Raw genomic sequence first — 21187 nt, forward strand, 5'->3', positions numbered from 1 at the left:
GAGGGAGGGTGTAGTTTTTTTTAAAAATTGATCAATTTATTTTAATCCAAAATAAAAACAGAATATGCTGCAGAGAGCTGGATGCCCTTCCAAATCTACTCACTGTAGGATCTAAAATAGCCATTGACACTACTGAAGATATGCAATTAAACCTACCCTACACTTCAGTCCAGTTTCATAAATGTACACAATTAAACAAATCTTGCTTAAGATTTTCTGGTTCTGATGTATTTATGTCTGTTTCCATGAACAATTTTTATGAAGAAACTATTTGGGTACTTTAAAATGTATAACCTGCAAGAAAATGGATCAAGAGCTGGGAAATGGAATTCATTTAGTGTCTTTTTTTTACAATGAGCTAAATGGCCTCCCTAATGCTGGAAATGTCCCTTATTTTTCTGTCATATTACTCTTGGCCAATTTAGTGCAATTGAAATGTTGGAATCAACAGTTCAGTTTACTACCTTAAAGATTAATGTGGTTAATGCAAAATCGGTTGCAAGTCAAACAACTTCAGGTCACATCAAGAATGGAACAATTCAGAAATCGATCTTTATTTAAATTACATAGTTTACACTGTTCCACGGTTTTAGAGATATCCATTATTGGTTTATAATGACTGGTCATCAACACAAAACCGCACAAATGTAACTTACAGCAAAACGACTGCCTGTAATGTTGATTTGTGTGGGCAAATGTTGTAATTTACTTGTATTAATGGGAAAAGCATGAATGTAAAACAACACAAATGTCGTGGCATAGCTTTATACATATTGCAGAACATTATGAATGGTGCAGTTTAAGTTTACCTTTTGTATAATTACTAATTTTATCCTTAATTACAATGACCAGTTATAAATCCCATTCACCTTTTCAGAGCTCAAATTGATTCAACATTTCACTATAGAAACACCAATAAGCCAGCATATTACAAAAAAAATCTGACTGAAAGCTGCACTGCCTACAGTGCTTTAGCTTCTACTGTAAAAAGCCCGCATTGTCAATCAAACCATTTAATAAATTCTACCTTTGATAAATTATCCTTTACAGCTGTTAAAATGGTAGCTGCTGCTTGTGACAAGACAAAATTTACTGCAGTAGTTCCCCAATATATTGACAGTCACTAAAATAATCAACAGTATTACATTGGCCTATCATTTAAAAACGTTTCTTCCCATCGTAGAATATCACGTTTGTCTTGATTCTCTGTTAGCCTCATCTGAATTAACACAGATCTGAACGTTTCCAAATACAGTGCTGTTGTTCACGTCCTCAGGGAATTCCAATTTCTCACAGGTCAGCTGCTTCAGAGGTAAATACTGTGAGATCTCGTTCGGATCAGTGAAAAGATATTGTGGAACATTCTGAAACAAAAATGAATTCATTGTTTACATCTAGAGCTTTCTACTCAATGGGATGGTAATATTTGAACACGATAATATATTCATTAATCCAATTCAGACTAATTGGATTCATACAGCTAAGGGAAAAACATTGCACATTTGAATTCCATACAAAAGGGTTAAGCATTCCGGTGTTGCACACCATATCTTAGGGTCAATTTTTAATAGGAACTCAATTGATTTGAGGTCTAAAAGATGTAGAAAGCTTAAAAGACCATAAAATATTTAGTATAAGGCAATAACTGCAGATGCTGATACAAATCGAAGGTATTTATTCACAAAATGCTGGAGTAACTCAGCAGGTCAGGCAGCATCTCAGGAGAGAAGGAATGGGTGACGTTTCGGGTCGAGACCCTTCTTCAGAATATTTAGTAGTTCTTAACTATAAAGATCTCATTCGTCTCCGGATTAATATCTGCACTTTAAGGTGATCTTTGATCAAAGGTAAATGCTGCATCTTTCTTTTAACAACAAGCAAAAGGTTTTCATAATTCACGTGCAAATGTAAGCTTCACAGGTTTACAACTGAAAGTCAGGGTGCTAACACATATTAAAATCCCTTAACAACAGCTTTTAAGGTGTATTGCCAAATGTCTCAATTCATTACAGATGGCAGAGTAGACTTGATGGGCTGAATGGACTAATTCTGCTCCTAACAACATGAACAAATCCCAAGTATTTTTAAAGTTACCTGAAGAGCCGATATATAACTTTCCCGTGAACTGTACTCAGAAAGAAGGTAGTTTTTGTCAGCCTAAGAAAAAGAAAATATGTTAAATGATCAATATTATTTATTTAAAAAATACATCTTGAGTTTTCATAACTATTTACTTTTTACATTGTATATTGTGTTATTGCATTTCTCTCTATAAACCATTAATGAGGGTCTGGTTTGTTTTTAAACATCAAAAGACACTGATGATTAAAGTAATGCATTCATCAATGTATTATTTTCCTATTACACCTGAGGTATGAGTATGACTTCTTATAAAAGTGATTTGCCTCAAACATTTTTCTTTCTTTATATTGTCTGCACAACAGTCTCTACCAATGGAGTCTGCAGAGCATGCCCACAGTGATTTGACACCACTGTCCCTTTAAGAACACAGGCTGCTTGCTGATTGCACTGCAGGAGGTTATTAAAATTGACAAGCAATTGTTTCGATCGACACGTACAATGATACTCTATTAAACAATGTAACTACCAGCCTTTAATATTTTTAGCTTGCAGTATCAAAAATATACTTTTAACTGTTAAAAATAACTTTGTATTTGAAAACAACTTGTTGTTTCACAGGGTGGCCGCTAGGTGGTTGGAGCAAATCCCTTGTCCTCTATAGCGGACACTCAGTAATAAAGGACACCATTTCTCCCCCCTCCTCACCATGGTCCGTTATAATAGGGTTATCTGAATTTTCTGCTTTTCTTCCAGGTTTTCTGGATCTGAAATACTTTATTCGGTATTTGGAGTTCAACAATAAGTTAGAAATATCCTAGCATTTTCAAAACTGGAAAATACAACTTAATATTTTCTTAGAATAATATAAACAAATCTTGAGATAACAAAGGATGAAGCCTATTTATCCCACTCTAATTTATCCACACTGAGCAAACCTGCATTATTCAACCTTCAAATTTTTGCAAAAGACATCACACATTTCATTGATTGCACTCTAACCAATGATTTCATGATTTTGAAAATGGAACACAAGATTAAAAACACTGAAGAGGTAAATAAAAAGTGGTCTCTTAAAACTAGAGACCTCAAGCTAAGCAATAAAAACGCCAAAAATATCATGCACCTCTTGCAAATGATTGATCTTACCCAAACAGCAGATCGGAAAGTAATCCAAAATTTAAGCCCAAATTGATTAAGTGACTGAGGAAGATAGTTTTAATGTCAACCATATTTAAATAAAATATTTTATTTCCTTTTCTAATTGTAGCCTTGGTGTAAGTTGGAAAATTGTTTTTTTATTATGCACAAGTGGGGAGGTTTAAGGGGATGCTTATTATATGGAGTATGGAGTATGAACAAGCAGGGATTTCATTCTCAAAGGTTTGGGATGACTCTCGTTCTCTCAAACACCAATGTGATAATAACCAAATAATCCGTTATAATGTTATTATCTCTGTTATCTCAGGAACAGCTGCTTCTCTGTTATCAGGCTTCTGAATGGTCCTTCCCATATTCACCTTCCCATTCACCTCTACCCCATTGCAGACATTGGACTTTGTCTACTTGTGCACCACAATGCTGAGAACTCTATTCTGCACTCTGTATCTCCCCCTTTGCTCCTTCTATTGTACTTGAGTTTGAACTGATTATATCTGATTTATTTGGCTCGCATGCAAAACAAAGCTTTTCGCTGTAGCTCAGTACATGTGACAATAATAAACCAAAACCTAGTTAAGACACTGGCATAACTTCTCTGGTCTTCTTCAAAATACCGTGGATTTTGCATCCAACTAAGTGGAATCAGGGGCTTTGGAGGCAGCACATCCATTTATGCAGCATTTTTTTGTTTTTGCATGAGGCTATTTTCATGCATTAATCCCCACCTCCATGGTGAAAAGTTAGTTGCAGTTGCTGCGATCATAGGGCAAGACAAAATTAATGTATCGGCAACATATAAACTGTTGTATACATAGCTGAAAATAGCCAAAGATTTTGTGAAGAGTAGGAAAAAGTGTACCAAAACAAGTTATGGTACTTCTATGGACATTCATGCATATGGACATTGATGATCATCTGATCAGAATCTAAATTCCTCCTAATAACCAGTCCATAAACCTACAAAGCCCTCCATAACCTGGCCCCATCCTACCTGACCGACCTCCTCCACAGGCACACTCCCACCTGCACCCTCCGCTCTGCCGCTGCCAATCTCCTATCCCCCCACATCCGGACCAAACTCAGATCCTGGGGGGACAGGGCTTTCTCCATCGCTGCTCCCACCCTATGGAACTCACTACCCCAAACCGTTAGAGACTCCTCCACACTCACCACATTCAAAACATCGCTGAAGTCTCACCTGTTCAGTACTGCCTTCAACCACTGAAGGTCACCTCACCTTCTGTCTCCTTTCTCTGTTCATTTATTTATTTACTTATTTATCTATTTATTAATTTCCCTGTTCTCAAAATCTCTGTAAAGCGTCTTTGAGTATATGAAAAGCGCTATATAAATAAAATGCATTATTATTATTATTATTATAAATCACAGAATAATTAAGAATGAATGACAGGTTTGCATTTAAAACCTTAAAATTACAGTTTAAATATATTAAGGTAGCTAATGGGGAACTGGTGAAATGCTTAATTATAATACCATTACACTACTGAAATATGCGGGTGAAACAAAGCTATTTATCCATTCTTACCTCATGATAAACTCTCGTGTCATTTGTCCGTATGAGTACACCATCAACTCTCAAGAAAAATCTCAACAGAACGAAGAAACTAGACGGCATAACTCTCTGGAAGAGAAAGATTAATTAATCAATCAATTGTACTACACAGTAGGCAGCACAATGGCGCAGATGGTAGAGTCGCTGCAAGAGACCTGGGTTTGATCCTGACCTCGGGTGCTGTCTGCGTGGCGTTTGCACATTCTCCCTGTAACCGCCCAGGTTTCTTCCGGGTGCTCTACTTTCATCCCACATCCCAAAGACATGTGGGTTTGTAGGCGAATTGACCTCCATAGAATAGCCCCTAATATGTAGGCCGGGGTATCATAGAACAAGTATTGACGCGTGATCAAAGGGTGATATGGATTTGGTGGACTGAAGGATCTGCTTCCATACTGTATCTCTAAATATTGGTCATAATTTCCCCCACAATACCCTATTAAGCAATTCCAAATTTCTTTTCTACATTTGAGTTGTGAAATATTTGAGTAACCAAAGAAAAATCCACAGAAACTTTGTTTTGTAACAAAGTGAATAAAAGGTATCCACCTCAGCAAAAAAATAATTTTCAGCTGAGAAGGTCGTCGAAACAAAGAACTGTAGATGCTGGTTTACAAAAAGAGATACAAAGTGCTGGAGAAACTCAGCAATCAGGCAGAATCTCTGGAAAACATGGACAGGTAACGTTTTGTGTCAGGACCCTTCTTCAGACTGATTTTCGGGGGAGGGGGGGCGGGGAGGGAGACAGAAAGCTGGAAGAGAGGAGGGGAAGGACAAAGCATGGCAAGTGATAGGTGAACACAGATAAGGCAGGGCAGAGGGGGAGGTTGAAATGCAAATGGTTGGACAAAGGCCAGAGATGAAAAACAGGTGAGAGATGAAAGAATTGAAGTTCCAAATTGTACGAAAAAGAAACAGTGCTCTTGAACCATAAGGTAAACAACCACAAGGTAAACCTCAACAACTTTTAAACTACAGCATAAGTTGTGTTAACAACCTAGTCTCCTGATTTTCTTTTAAAAACCGTCCTTACTTTAAACAGGACTTTAAAAAAGGGCAATTCTAATTGGAGTAATCACTGCAACTATAATTTTCAATGGGATAAGGACATCTTAACTATTGATTGATGAAACACCATGTACAGAAACTTCCCACAAGACAAGTTGACAATGCTGTTGAAAAGCATAAGGATTCTTAGCATCATAAATAAAATGCAAAAACTTAGTCATGCCAAAGGACAATTAAAATTATTAAAAAGCTTCAAGCTTGTTAACACCAAATCCCACATGGTTTATGGACCTGATATAAAATAATATCTACCCATGAAGGAACATAAAAATCATTATAGTACTCTCAAAATTTGTTTGGAGTGTGTTTTAAGTAATCCACAAACAGATATGGTTAAAAAAGCCAAAGTGCTGGAGTTAACAAGTCTGCCAGCTTCCCTGGAAAACATGGATATATGACATGGATATTTTGGGTCAAGACCCTTCTTCAGATTGGAGAGCAGCAGGAATCACAGATGGGGAGCAATGAGAGAGTGTCTCACAGAACTCTCAGAGCGAGGAGGAGAATTATTTCAAAGTGGGCATATCTTGAGGAGATTTTGCAGTGGAGCTGCCAAAATGTAGATGTATAGTTCTGGTATTCTTGGCAAAAAGAACAAGAATTTTATTTTCAGCCTTCCTTGCACAAGGGATAGTTAACAAAGAAACTGTCATGTAATACATCTTACCACTTTTACGCTCAACATGGAAACACCATGATCATGAAGTTCATCTTCAAACAACAAAACTTCTTCAAAATACATGATTTGTTCTCTTGTTTTCAATTTCTCCAGATCAATGCGTTCAGTTGTGGGAGTGACCTTTAAAAAGAAGTACGTTTTCCATTCAGCCAACTAATGAAAGATGACACATGGAACTGCAGGAGCTGTGGAGAAACTCAGCAGGTCAGGCAGACCCAGTCTGAATAAGGATTCCAACCCAAAACAACGCCTATCCATGTCCTTCAGAGATGCTGCCTGACCCGCTGAGTTACTCCAGCACTTGCATTCTACTGAATGATGTTTGATTGTTTAACATGTTATACGTGTAGCATCTTTAATTTACAAAACTTTGTAAGTTGCTTCACAAAAAGTTTTTTAAAAATTGACATTAAACATTTAAGGAGAAATTAGGACAAATGGTCAAAAGGGTGTTCAGAAAGATGGAATGGCTTACAGAAGGAAAGGGGTGGGAGGTAATAACAGTGTTTGGGGACGGAAGCTGAAAGCACAGGCACCAAGGTATAGAGATTAAATTCAAGAGGCTTGAATTGCTGAACATAAGCATTTAAAATTTGTTTAGCGATGACAAGCACAAAGGAATATGAAGGTATGAATGACAATTTAAAAAAATGCTAACCAGAAATCATTGCGAGTCACCAATTACATTGTGAATACGGTTAAAAGTACATCAGAAAAGTTAAAGAAACAAGGAACTGCAGGTGCTGGTCTATAAAAAAATGCACAAAAAGCTAGAGTAACTCAACAGGTCAGGCAGCATCTCTGGGGAATATGGATAGGTACCATTTTGGGTAGGGACCCTTCTTCAGACTAAGAGGGTCCAGACTCGAAACGTCACTTATCCACGCTCTCCAGAAATATTGCCCGACCCGTTGAGTTATTCCAGCTCTTTGTGTCATCATCAGAAAACTTAAAGTAGAAATTAGAACTGAAAATGCTAGTAAATCTTAGTATTTTAGGTAGGATCTGTGGAAAGAGAAGCAGAATGAATGTATCATGTTAATAATCTTTCATCAGAATAGATATATTAACCTTTCATCACATTAAATGACACTGGTAAAAATTGCTAATTTTATGATTGTGCTCCTCTAACAGGGGAACAGTCTTAAACATAATAATGGGATTGAAGTTGACGACTTACCTTTAACTTTAAATTATCACCAAGTAATGTTCCTTTATAGTTTGTGGTAAATGTCCAATCATAAGGTTTAACAACCTTTGAGTGTTCAGAATCGGCCCTAGGATTAAAATATTTATATAGTGTTAAAATAATGCAAACACTTAAATGCTAGCCTAAAATATACCCCTTTTAAAAATTTCAATGATCATAAAGTTCATGATATAATTTCTTTGAGAATAAAATATTTATAATGTGATTTCACAAAATGCTGGAGTAACTCAGCAGGTTACGCAACATCTCAGGAGAGAAGGAATGGGTGACGTTTCGGGTCGAGACCCTTCTTCAGACTGATGTCAGGGGGGCGGGACAAAGGATTATAATGTTTAAATCAACTATTGAAGTAGTGCTAATTCCAGTGGCTGAAAAATATTCCAAAAATCCAAAGGTAAATTTCTGGTTTACTAGCATTTTCAGTTCTAATTTCTGGTGTTGCAGTGGAGCTGCTGCCTCACAACACCAAAGAGCCAGGTTCAATCCCAACCACGGGTGCAGTCTGCGCAGAGTTTGTACGTTCTCCCTGTGACCACATGCGTTTTCTCCGGGTACTCCGGTTTCCTCCACATTCCAAAGACGTGCAGGTTTGTAGTTTAATTGGCCTCAGTCAATTTACCATTTTGCGGCACTGTGGCGCAGCGGTAGAGTTGCTGCCTTACAGCGAATACAGCGCCGGAGACTCAGGTTCGATCCAGACTACGGGTGCTGTCTGTACGGAGTTTGTATGTTCTCCCCGTGATCTGCGTGGGTTTTCGCCGAGATCTTCGGTTTCCTCCCACACTTCAAAGACGCACAGGTTTGTAGGTTAATTGGCTGGGCAAATGTAAAAATTGTCCCTAGTGGGTGTAGGATAGTGTTAATGTGTGGGGATCGCTGGGCGGCGCGGATCCGGTGGGCCGAAGGGCCTGTTTCTGCACTGTATCTCTAAATCTAAATCTTATGGGTGATTGATGTTTGACATGGACAGTGAGCCGAAAGGCCTGTTACCATGTTGTATCCCTAAACAAAATCCAGTTACAGTTAATCAAAGCCTGAACAATCATCATCACACTGCAAAAATCATGAACATTACCTTCTGAAGTAAAAGACAGAGTTGAAACACTTATGGTATGTCCTCACCTGCTCTCCTGCCATGCATCCGCACATGCTACTTTAACTGTACCATGCCCGTTATCCACTGTCTTTAAGGCATCTGTTGCATTAAATACAATTCCAAATCCACCAGCATGTTGAACCTTTAAAACATTATCACCAAACAACATCTCTGGAAGAGAATGCATCTTCATTTCCTCAGCTAACCTGTAGGTTGATCATTATGAAAAAGTGTATCAGTAAATGCTTTCGTGTAACTTCAACAATATTCGCAAATTCACAATGTGGGAGATATAGTTTTGCATGAGAATACATTAGAATGTAAAATTCCATGAATTTGGACCAATCTACTTCTCTTTATATGACCTGCCAAAAAGATTTATTCAAAATGATGGTGTTAGTTGTTATTTTACACTTGATCCTACTCATATTCCATTATTTTTCATCTGCGGTGTCTTTAATGAGCCAGAAATGGTAAATTTACAAGAAATGGACAAAAGGGTATATTAAGTTTAAGCAACTTAATCAAACCTGCTAAATTATCAAATCAATTCCAACTGTGGATACTTTCATGACCTAATTAACAAAGGCCAGCATATTGTATAAAAGGGCAAGTCCGTTAAATTCAATTGTTTGCACATACTTGCTAGCATGGAAAAGGCAATAAAAGATAGTCATTTATCATAGTAGGCAAGTTTATAGATTTCTTGAAAAAATACAAATGATAACGCATTACATTAATCAATACTTTAATGTGGTGATCCAGTATCACTGACATTAAGATACTATGCGAGAGAAAATCAATTCAATTCTTTAAAAAGGTACTAATTTCATACTTTTCAATATCTTTCGATTTCATAATATGACTTTTGTTGGCAGTGAGCTTCCATGGTCCAAAGTTAAATTCTTGCTTGCTGTTTTTGAAACTTTGCGTTGTCATACTGTTCAAATGTTAGCTGAAATAAAAATCCACAGCCACAATTATAAATTATACTACAAGTGTAAAATGATAGTGCTATCAATAAATTATTTATTAATATATCTATCCAGTGATTACAGCAATGGACATTGGAAGATCCTTGTAAGCCAACCAACACAAAAGTTACTTGACCTTGTCCCCACACTACATGTTGCAGCCACATGTGCCCATGATAACATTAGCTTGCGTGATCATCATTGACTCCTTCCGGACACAAAGTTGTTCTTCACACTATGGGCACCCTCCATTTTGTTGTGTAGTATTAATAGGATCTGTCAGCAACAGCTAAAGAGTATCCCACCACATCATAGCCCATTAGCAACAGGCCATGGGACCAACCAGACTAAATAAAGAGCATTGTGGTCACAGCACAAAGAGTAGTTAAACTTGAAGTTCCAACCAGATGAAGCTACAAAACAGAGGCACAAGAAACTGTATATGTTGGAATCTTCAGCAAACAAAATGCTAGAGGAACACAGAAGCATCTGTTGAAGGAATAGACAGACAATGTTTTGGGTCGGGACCCTTCTTCAGACTGATAGTGAGGGAGAGTGATTGACAGACGGGTGGAGTAAGTGACAAAGGCTGGGCATGAAAAGGAGACAAAAGGGTGTCATATAAGGAGAGAAGAGGAAGAATGAAATGTAAAGCCAGGAGGTGGTTTATGGATGGAAGGAGTCTGAGGGAGCACACAATAGCAGTGCTAAATGATGCATAACCTAACGATCAAATCAATACCCTGTAGCACTGCCATATCTAGTCAATGATGGTGGACAATTAAGCAGCTAAGATGAGGTGATGGCCTAAGATCATCCCCTTCGTCAACAATGACAGAGCTCACCATTTGAGTGCTAAAGGTGAGGCTGGATCAATTGCAGCCATCTTCAGCCAATTTAATGAACCATCGAAAGGATCTACAGGAGTCGCTGTCTCAAAGCAACAACGGTTCTTTGTGTCCTAGCATCAAATGCAGCCAGCATCATCAGAGACCCACACCATCCTGGTCACACTCTCATATCACTCCTGCCATGAGGAAAAATGTATAGGAGCCTGAAAACTGTAACGTCCAGGTTCAGGAACAGCTTCTTCTCTACAACCATCAGGCTACTAAACACTACAACCTCCAAATAGGTGTCAAACTGTAGACTTGGGGGCATTATCTTTAACTTTGCACTATTATTGTTTTTTTAAATTTTATATATATATATATATATACCTCTAGCCTTTGTCACTTACTCCACCTGCCTGTCAATCACTCTCCCTCGCCTCTATCCACCTATCACTTGCCAGGCTTAGTTCTGTCCCTACTTCTCCTTTCCAGTTGCTTATTACGAGTTCTACAAGGTACTATGTTTACATATTTGTTGTGCTGCTGCTGCGAGTAAGAATTTCATTGTTCCATTTCAGGACATGTGACAATAAAACCCTCTTGATTCAAGTTAACGTCTTTCTGTGATCCTCACCATCACAGAAACCAATTTTCAGCCAATACAATTATCGCTGGGTAATTCAACTTAAATAGTCGAGGGCAAGGAACAGATAACATGCCAGCATTGAACACCTCCAGCTCATCTGTTTCAGAATTATAAAAACAATTAATCTATGAAATTGTTGAATAGTAAAAATTTCCCCAGGTGTGCCCTGTTCACAAATAGCAGGCTAAGTCAAAGCCAGATAATTATCACCCTGTAGATTTGTTGTCAATCACCAGTAAAGTGCTGAGATGAGTTCTTACATAGAACATAGAATAGTACAGCACAGGAACAGGCCCTTCGGCCCACAATGTCTGTGCCAAACTTGATGCCAGGCCGTCACTTATCTGTCTTCCCAAAATCCATATCCCTCCACTGTCAGTATATCCATGTGCCTATGCAAGTCTTTTAAATGCGACTAACGTATCTGCTTCAGCCACCACCCCTAGCAGCGCGTTCCAGGCCCCCACCACCCTCTGTGTAAAAAAGCATGTCCCGCACACATCTCCTTTAAACTTTGCCCCTTTCGCCTTAAATCTATGATAGGAGTGAATGCCTCAGATTTGGCCTTCACAAGAGGATGGATCTTAAGGTTCATCCATGATTTTGGTTGGGGAATACTCAGATTGACTTCGTTCATACACAGTCCTCTATGCTGAAACCTTGAATATGGACCAGTCCATTGACTCAAAGCAGTCATGTGTGTCCTCAGACCAGCACTGTATGAATTCCGTGGACCAAATTAGCACACCTGGTTCTGCTTGTAAACAGGGACTAGAGCACAAGCCGATGGTCAGATTGCAGCAGGGGCGTGTTCAACATCTTTAATGGTCAAGATTTCTGGACCTTTGGTGAGACAGGAGATGTGTTGATAGTATTGGTAGCACTCTTGAGGTTGGTCTAGGATGAAATCACCAGTTTTGATGAACAGTGTCCTCAGGGTACTTTCTTTCAAGGCTATTTGGATCTGTTTATGTACATTCACTGCAAGCTGAATGTCAGCAGTTGGGATAGATGAAGTGAATTCCAGTGGCAGGTAATGGGGGGGGGGACTTCACTGTTAGATATTCTGGGAGGAGCTCACCAGGACTGTTTTGACCAACCACTATGAGCTGTTGATTAAGACGATTCCTCCATCTCTTACCAATTAAGTTCCCTCCCACTGCAATGGAGAAAGCACAAAGCATCGTTGTTGCTTTTGGCTTCATATGAAAAATATATATTTTTTTGTTACATTTCTGGCAACAAGATGAAACTATTGAATGGTAAAATGTTAACTAAAATGCATTGTACCAATCAGCTGTCCAGGTATGTCAGTGAATAATCAGCGGGCGGAAAGGCTCATATGCTCACAGAAGGACTGGGTGATTCCAACGGGATATTCATTGCTACGGAGAGTTCAGCATCTCAGTGGAGGCCTCTGGTGGATTAGAAAGATGTTGTACAATAAGAAAAGTATTTTTAAGTCTAGAAACAACTCTCACTGGGCTATCAACAGATATGCCTCAATATTAAGCAACTGATCCTTAAATATCACATCAACATCATTGATAAAGGCTTGTCAATTTTACTGTATTCTCTCTTATGCATTGGCAGAACAATCAGTTCTTGTTGTTCTTGATTTACAAGGCTCAAGCCCGATGTAAAAAAAATCCTAGTGGAGCAACAAATAATGGTACTGTCTCAGAGCTCCAGCTTTGATTCTGAACTTGATGTTGCCTGTGTAGAGTTTGCACATTTGCCCCCTGATCTTACGAGTCTTTGCCAGGTGCTTGATTTCCTACCACAGTCTACAGACATACTGGTAGATTAATGGGCCACTAACCCTTATTGTAATTAATGTATTAGTTAAGTGTGTAAACATACAGGGAATTTGATTTGCCAACAGTGATACAAAAAGCAACAAGATACATAACCACATAAAAATTAAATATAGACTTAAACAGCCACCACAACATCGTGTGAGAATCCCCAGGGCACACAGCATAAGCGGAGACCCACAGCCATCAGTTCAATGTCCGGGCCACACACATGCTCCTTCACTGTGATGTCACTGTGATCGGCAAATTACAAAAAAATGTAAAATGGAGTTGATGGTTATGAAGGAGATAGTAAGTGGCAGGTTATAAGAGGAGAAAGAGTCAGCATGGATGTTATAAACTTTTATACTTCTCTGCATTTGCAAGAAGTTAGATGCCAAGTAACAACATTGTATTTTGTAGTTACGAGATAGAATAAACATATCTATGAAAGCCTAAAATATAACCTCAACAGTGGGACATTAAAACCTTATTACAGTCTGGGCACCAGTTCAATGTTACATGCAAGGACCATGCCTACAGTTCATTCAAATCCACTTTCTGCATAGGATGTTCCCAGTCCAGATACCACTGGATTCTTAACATCCAAGTAGTATCCTCAACAACTGCAACACTTTTATCCAAATTTTGAATGATTTCAGTTTTACACAAACACTATCCCCATCGTATGAACAACACCCGACTTACAATCTGCCTTTTGTTCTCCTCATATACCCTGGTACCGTGCTTCCAATTCCTTCATCCACTGCGATGCACTAAGCCACTGTGTGTCACACACTCCTCAATTCCCCACATTCTCTATATTACCACATCACATGCTCAATTATATGATCTTTTGTTCACTGCTTCAATTCTCTGACCCGTGTTCTTTAATCGTTTTAAAACGTCTCATAGAAACTTCAGATGCTGATTTACAAAAGAAGACAAAGTGAGGCAGTAACTCAGCGGGTCAGGCAGCATCAATGGAGAATATGGATAGGTGACATTTCGGGTCAGGACTCTTCCTCAGTCTCTCGTTATTCTTTGCTTTTATTCTTTGTTGTACCTTTTCACTGCCCTTATCTTTTTGCTCCTCTTTCCCCTTCACTTCATTTATTGACCTCCCACCTTTTGCTCAACCTTCCCCCTTCAATCAACTCTTCAAAATCTTACCACCTCTCTCCTCCAACTCATATCCCCTTTCCCTGATTCCCACACAATTCCACCGTGACCTCCCAGCACTCCCTCACTCCCCTCACCGACAGAACAACCCCGCTCTCCCATCCCGATATCACCACACTCACTGCCTCCTTCACGCCACCACCAGGCCCCCTTTCTCCATAACACACATATGCTCCATCTCATCCCTCCTCTTCCTCCTCCCTCCACTACTTGACACCCCCATGCTCCCTCACATATTCTCTCAGCCACTGCATGCTCCTTCCCTCCCTGATACCCGTGCTCCCCCCACCCTGTCACACCACACTTCCACCCTCTGACACCCCCATGTTTCAACCCTCTCAGATACCCTCACATTGCCTCCCATCACCGATTTCCCCTCCCTCCTTTCTGATTTTCTGAACCTCCACCCTCCCGATTGTTCAATCCCAACACCGTCTCCTCCCCGAGTCCATCACCCCCTTCTGATTTTCTCTTCCTGTGGTTCCTTCACCTTACTGATACCATCCTCACTCACTCACTCCCCATCCCACACCCCCATTCATCCCCTCACTGCCTCCTTCACCCCCTCCGTCCCCTCACTGCCCCCTTCATAACCTCACCCTGTTCATCACCACCTCCCCCCCACCCCAGCCCTTCGCCCCCTTCATCCCCCCTCTCTCTCTCCCTCACCCTCCTCCGCCCCCTCACCGCTCTCCTGCCCCCCTCACCCCCTCCTCCTGTCTCCCTCACCCCCTCCTCCTGCCCCCTCACTGCTCTCCTCCTCCCCTCACTCCTCCTGCCCCCCTCACCCACTCCTCCTGCCCCCCTCACCCCCTCCTCCACCCCCTCACTGCTCTCCTGCCCCTCACGCCCTCCTCCGCCCCCTCACCCCCTCCTCCGCCCCCTCATCCCTCCTCCACCCCCTCGCCCCCTCCTCCACCCCTCACTGCTCTCCTGCCCCCCTCACCCCCTCCTCCGCCCCCTCATCCCTCCTCCACCCCCTCGCCCCCTCCTCCACCCCCTCACTGCTCCTCCTGCCCCCTCACCCCCTCCTCCTGCCCTCCTCCGCCACCCCCTCGCTGCTCTCCTCCCCCCTCACCCCTCCTCCTCCCCCCCTCACCGCTCTCCTCCTGCCCCCCTCACCCCCTCCTCCTGCCCCTCTCTCCACCACCCCCGCGCTGCTCTCCTCCCCCTCACCCCTCCTCCTGCCCCCCTCACCCCCTCACCGCTCTCCTCCTGCCCCCCTTGCCCCCTCCTCCACCCCCTCGCTGCTCTCCTCCCCCTCACCCCCTCCTCCCCCCCTCACCGCTCTCCACCTGCCCCCCTCACCCCCTCCTTCACCCCCCCTCCTCCACCCCTCACCGCTCTCCACCTGCCCCCCTCACCCCCTCCTTCACCCCCCCTCCTCCACCCCCTCGCTGCTCTCCTGCCCCCCTCACCCTTCCCCCTTCACCCCCTCCTGCCCCCCTCACCGCTGTCCTGCGCTCGCTCCCGACGCGCCGCCGTTACTCCCGTGCTGTGCCCAGGCCACGGAGCCGCCGGCATTGCGGGCCGACATCGCCCGGGAACCCTCCGACCGTTCCGCCCTCTCACACCGCAGCTCCCGGCGGCAGCGAGCACAACCTCCATGGGAAATAACCCAAAGTATGATTTAACACACTTTACCCCTCGGCTCGCTCCTGTTTCTGACTGAAATTATGAAAGACTCGTTGAGTAATTGACTGGGGTCCATCTGCCTAAAGTGTCCGTGGGGCCAGCAACAGACAAGCAGTGTTTGAGCTCACATCCCCGCATCACTCCAGTTGTTATTAGGCCAGGGCTAATGGAGACGTATAAAAGGTTCATAATATAAAACACAAACTGTTCCTCCCCCTCCACATATGCTGCCAGACTTGCTGAGCATATTTAATGTATTTTCCTTTATTTCAGATTTCCAGGGTCTGTAGTCACTTGCTCTTGTTATTCATCTGGAGATATGAGTTTGGATCAGTTTGTGGCAGTCAGGAATTCGAGCAAATGTGCATTAAATCACGACATAAGTAACCGTGACCATGAATTTATAGTTTTTTTGTGGAAAAAAATACGTTCATAGATGGCCTCAAGGAATTCTAATCTTAACCTTGTCTACCATTCGGTTGACCTCAGATCCTTCTGAAATCTTTGTTCATTAGGGGATTAGGGATGGAAAAATTGTTGGCAAAGCTACAAAAAAAGATCAAACAATTCATTATCCCATGGATCAATTTAATATTTTGCTTTCTGGAGAATGGTTGATTCCATGAGGATCTTCCCATACCATCTGAGCTACCATCTGCCATACCTACAGATATTGCAAGGGAAAGGTTGCAAATCTGGTCCCTCTGAGATAGCAGCTGCTTTAAGCACAGCATGGGGCAATGAACAATGAGCAACCTTCACTGTTCAATCTCATTTTACTTCAGGAGACCCTTTAACAGCAGTGGATTAAAACTTGGAGCAAGTACATGAACAGGCATAAATTGTAGTCCAACTCCAAGAGGTAGTTGCTCATGGACAAAATGGCATTCTGATGCATTTACTGGTGAGTACTATTATTGAAGTAAATACAGCTGGGTCACATGTTAATTCTTGTGTTTACTTCTACTGTTCCACATTTAGGTGATGCCAGAGAAAATTGAAAATTCTGAGCAAAGAAACTTCGCAAAAATCTTGAAAAATTAGAGGCTTTGTGAGGACGTGAAGAAAAAAAACACAGACAATTGTGGAATTAATTTTGGTGAGATGCTAGCTCTCAGTTATATTCAATCTAATCTAGATAATGCTTCTGCCATTGTTTCTGCACTCATCTCCCCTGCTGTGGGGTTTTAGGTGCTTTCAACTGTAGGTTCCAGAAGCATTGAGCATTTCATTGACAGGGCAGGTGGATGGATGTTTTCAAAGCTGATGCTCTCTTTCTGTATGCTCCCAATGAAGGGACCTGTGGTTCTTGATGCTATCCCAAATTGAACTGATCCATATTGAGCAGTTATGGTCCAGGGATTCACATGGTTTACTTTTTCAAAGAACCATTAGTAACATCCTTGCATTGTTTCTGTCCACTGGGTAGTCTCTTGCCATTATTATGTAGAGTACCCGACCTGGGGAGACTAGAGAGTGTCCCTACAGCCCACCCGTTAAAACCCATTGAGTGTAATTGGAGTCAAAATGCTGGAGCTGCTGACTGGGAAACCACATTGACCTTGATTCAATTATATCTGTGGAGTTGAAGGTATTTCTAGAGACTCGAATGGTAGTACAAAAAACCCCACAAAGTGCTGGAGTAACTCAGCAGATCAGGCAGCATCTCTGGAGGACATGGGCAGGTGATGTTTTGGGTTGGGACCCTTCTTACAGTTCTGAAGAAGGGTCCCAACACAAAACGTCACTTATCCATGTCCTCCAGAGACGCTGCCTGACCCGTTACGTTCCTAGTTTCTATATATTGAATACCTCAGACTTCACTAGAGGATAGATCTTAGGGTTCATCCATGATTTTGGTTGGGGAACACTCAGATTGCATTCTTTCATATGCACAACTTGATGGTCAGATTGTGGCAGTAAAGTATTCAACATCTTTGACAGTCAATATTTTGGGGCCTCTGGTGAGACAGGAGATGTGCTCATAGTACTTTTGTAAACCAACATCTGCAGTTCCTTATTTCTTAAACGGCTGTATCTCTCCAGTTCATTGAGGAGTGTGCTGCAGGTAATCTATGATTTAGAAACATATAGAAGTGTACAAAATCTCTGTTGCTTGGTGGGTAATAGACGTTGTGCTAAGTTTATGGTCTTGATCTTCATAAACCCTTTTCCACAGATGGTCACGGGTTGTGTAAGTGCAAAGAAAGCTCTACTGTATTTCATCATCATAGAGAAGTAGCTTCCAAGATACGGAAAGAGACCCTTGTTTTCTATGGTCTCATTGTGGACCTTTAATATTATAGGTGAATGCAGCAGAGACGGGTTGGTAGAAAAATTTGACTGATGATGAGCAAGGCCCTCTGCATTAAATCTTTCAGTGTGGTTGGCATATTGACTGCACCACTCATTGCCCTCCTGTCATCTGTAGGGCAAGTAAGACCAATGCTCATCTCAATAGAGAATGTGTTCTTGCCAGGAAGGCCTTCAAAGAGATTCAGAGGCTCTTCTCAAGGTTCATCCTGAATAGCTGCTTAACATAGTCCTATAGAAGCTGTTCCCAGTGACAGACGGTGAAATAAATGTCAACTGCCGCTGGGAGCCTTCAATTAAGTGAAAAACACCCTCTGGTATATCTGAAACTCAATTTGTTTCAGTGCAAGGTGTTGTCCATGAATGAGTGCTGCAAACTGACATACTCAAAGGTCCTGGACTTTCTGCCAAGGGATATGCTGAACCTGTGTGTTTCAAGGGCTCTATTGGGAAAGACCAATTGCACACAAATTAGTTGAACTCTACTATTAGCTTTAAGTTGTAAATAAATGATGATGGATGTCATGCTAATGTTAAGTAACGGGCAAAACACTTGAACATGTTAACTTGAATAGTCTGTATATCTCACATCCCCGCAACACTCCAGTTGTTATTAGGCCAGGGCTAATGGAGACGTATAAAAGGTTATTAATATAAAACACAAACTGTTCCTCCCCCTCCACATATGCTGCCAGACTTGCTGAGCATATTTAATGTATTTTCCTTTATTTCAGATTTCCAGGGTCTGTAGTCACTTGCTCTTGTTATTCATCTGGAGATATGAGTTTGGATCAGTTTGTGGCAGTCAGGAATTCGAGCAAATGTGCATTAAATCACGACATAAGTAACCGTGACCATGAATTTATAGTTTTTTTGTGGAAAAAAATACGTTCATAGATGGCCTCAAGGAATTCTAATCTTAACCTTGTCTACCATTCGGTTGACCTCAGATCCTTCTGAAATCTTTGTTCATTAGGGGATTAGGGATGGAAAAATTGTTGGCAAAGCTACAAAAAAAATCAAACAATTCATTATCCCATGGATCAATTTAATATTTTGCTTTCTGGAGAATGGTTGATTCCATGAGGATCTTCCCATACCATCTGAGCTACCATCTGCCATACCTACAGATATTGCAAGGGAAAGGTTACAAATCTGGTCCCTCTGAGATAGCAGCTGCTTTAAGCACAGCATGGGGCAATGAACATTGAGCAACCTTCACTGTTCAATCTCATTTTACTTCAGGAGACCCTTTAACAGCAGTGGATTAAAACTTGGAGCAAGTACATGAACAGACATAAATTGTAGTCCAACTCCAAGAGGTAGTTGCTCATGGACAAAATGGCATTTTGATGCATTTACTGGTGAATACTATTATTGAAATAAATACAGCTGGGTCACATGTTAATTCTTGTGTTTACTTCTACTGTTCCACATTTAGGTGATGCCAGAGAAAATGGAAAATTCTGAGCAAAGAAACCGCAAAAATCTTGAAAAATTAGAGGCTTTGTGAGGATGTGAAGAAAAAAACAGACAATTGTGGAATTAATTTTGGTGAGATGCTAGCTCTCAGTTATATTCAATCTAATCTAGATAATGCTTCTGCCATTGTTTCTGCACTCATCTCCCCTGCTGTGGGGTTTTAGGTGCTTTCAACTGTAGGTTCCAGAAGCATTGAGCATTTCATTGACAGGGCAGGTGGATGGATGTTTTCAAAGCTGATGCTCTCTTTCTGTATGCTCCCAATGAAGGGACCTGTGGTTCTTGATGCTATCCCAAATTGAACTGATCCATATTGAGCAGTTATGGTCCAGGGATTCACATGGTTTACTTTTTCAAAGAACCATTAGTAACATCCTTGCATTGTTTCTGTCCACTGGGTAGTCTCTTGCCATTATTATGTAGAGTACCCGACCTGGGGAGACTAGAGAGTGTCCCTACAGCCCACCTGTTAAAACCCATTGAGTGTAATTGGAGTCAAAATGCTGGAGCTGCTGACTGGGAAACCACATTGACCTTGATTCAATTATATCTGTGGAGTTGAAGGTATTTCTAGAGACTCGAATGGTAGTACAAAAAACCCCACAAAGTGCTGGAGTAACTCAGCAGATCAGGCAGCATCTCTGGAGGACATGGGCAGGTGATGTTTTGGGTTGGGGCCCTTCTTACAGTTCTGAAGAAGGGTCCCAACACAAAACGTCACTTATCCATGTCCTCCAGAGACACTGCCTGACCCGTTACGTTCCTAGTTTCTATATATTGAATACCTCAGACTTCACTAGAGGATAGATCTTAGGGTTCATCCATGATTTTGGTTGGGGAACACTCAGATTGCATTCTTTCATATGCACAACTTGATGGTCAGATTGTGGCAGTAAAGTATTCAACATCTTTGACAGTCAATATTTTGGGGCCTCTGGTGAGACAGGAGATGTGCCCATAGTACTTTTGTAAACCAACATCTGCAGTTCCTTATTTCTTAAGGGGCTGTATCTCTCCAGTTCATTGAGGAGTGTGCTGCAGGTAATCTATGATTTAGAAACATATAGAAGTGTACAAAATCTCTGTTGCTTGGTGGGTAATATTCGTTGTGCTAAGTTTATGGTCTTGATCTTCATAAACCCTTTTCCACAGATGGTCACAGGTTGTGTAAGTGCAATGAAAGCTCTACTCTATTTCATCATCATAGAGAAGTAGCTTCCAAGATACGGAAAGAGACCCTTGTTTTCTATGGTCTCATTGTGGACCTTTAATATTATAGGTGAATGCAGCAGAGACGGGTTGGTAGTGTGGTTGGCATATTGACTGCACCACTCATTGCCCTCCTGTCATCTGTAGGGCAAGTGAGACCAATGCTCATCTCAATAGAGAATGTGTTCTTGCCAGGAAGGCCTTCAAAGAGATTCAGAGGCTCTTCTCAAGGTTCATCCTGAATAGCTGCT

The 21187-nt window shown here is 41.3% G+C and overlaps 1 protein-coding gene and 1 long non-coding RNA gene across 7 annotated transcripts; one reads left to right on the top strand and one right to left on the bottom strand.

The window, feature by feature from the left end:
• Nucleotides 1-540: 540 nt before the first annotated feature.
• tiprl (TIP41, TOR signaling pathway regulator-like (S. cerevisiae)) lies at nucleotides 541-16083 on the bottom strand. Of its 5 annotated transcripts, none has more exons than XM_078409162.1 (8): nucleotides 15942-16083; nucleotides 9702-9821; nucleotides 8893-9072; nucleotides 7741-7837; nucleotides 6549-6680; nucleotides 4787-4882; nucleotides 2095-2157; nucleotides 541-1364 (listed from the first exon to the last, which is right to left on the bottom strand). In XM_078409162.1, exons 2-8 carry the CDS (start codon nucleotides 9803-9805, stop codon nucleotides 1188-1190), a joined length of 849 nt encoding a protein of 282 aa, XP_078265288.1. In that variant the 5' UTR covers nucleotides 9806-9821; nucleotides 15942-16083; the 3' UTR covers nucleotides 541-1187. The 5 variants fall into 5 exon arrangements, with proteins under 5 accessions (XP_078265288.1, XP_078265287.1, XP_078265289.1 ...); XM_078409161.1 differs by lacking the exon at nucleotides 15942-16083 and adding an exon at nucleotides 15749-15885; XM_078409163.1 differs by lacking the exon at nucleotides 15942-16083 and adding an exon at nucleotides 13824-14303.
• Nucleotides 15768-20376, top strand: LOC144598769 (uncharacterized). Of its 2 annotated transcripts, none has more exons than XR_013547897.1 (3): nucleotides 15768-15920; nucleotides 16914-17031; nucleotides 19687-20376. It is a non-coding gene; the product is annotated as an uncharacterized LOC144598769 (long non-coding RNA). The 2 variants fall into 2 exon arrangements; XR_013547896.1 differs by lacking the exon at nucleotides 15768-15920 and adding an exon at nucleotides 16744-16836.
• Nucleotides 20377-21187: the final 811 nt, after the last annotated feature.

Source organism: Rhinoraja longicauda, chromosome 12 (genome assembly GCF_053455715.1).
Source record: "Rhinoraja longicauda isolate Sanriku21f chromosome 12, sRhiLon1.1, whole genome shotgun sequence".
Classification (NCBI taxonomy): domain Eukaryota; kingdom Metazoa; phylum Chordata; class Chondrichthyes; order Rajiformes; family Arhynchobatidae; genus Rhinoraja; species Rhinoraja longicauda.

Bases quoted from the DNA above. Each gene is read 5' to 3' on its own strand.
- tiprl (XM_078409162.1), bottom strand. From the start codon at position 9,805: ATGACAACGCAAAGTTTCAAAAACAGCAAGCAAGAATTTAACTTTGGA. The intron at 4,883-6,548 runs GTAAGATGTATT...TTTCTCTTCCAG, and splicing joins CCATGTTGAGCGTAAAAGTG to AGAGTTATGCCGTCTAGTTT. The intron at 1,365-2,094 runs GTAACTTTAAAA...TTTTTGTTTCAG, and splicing joins GTTATATATCGGCTCTTCAG to AATGTTCCACAATATCTTTT.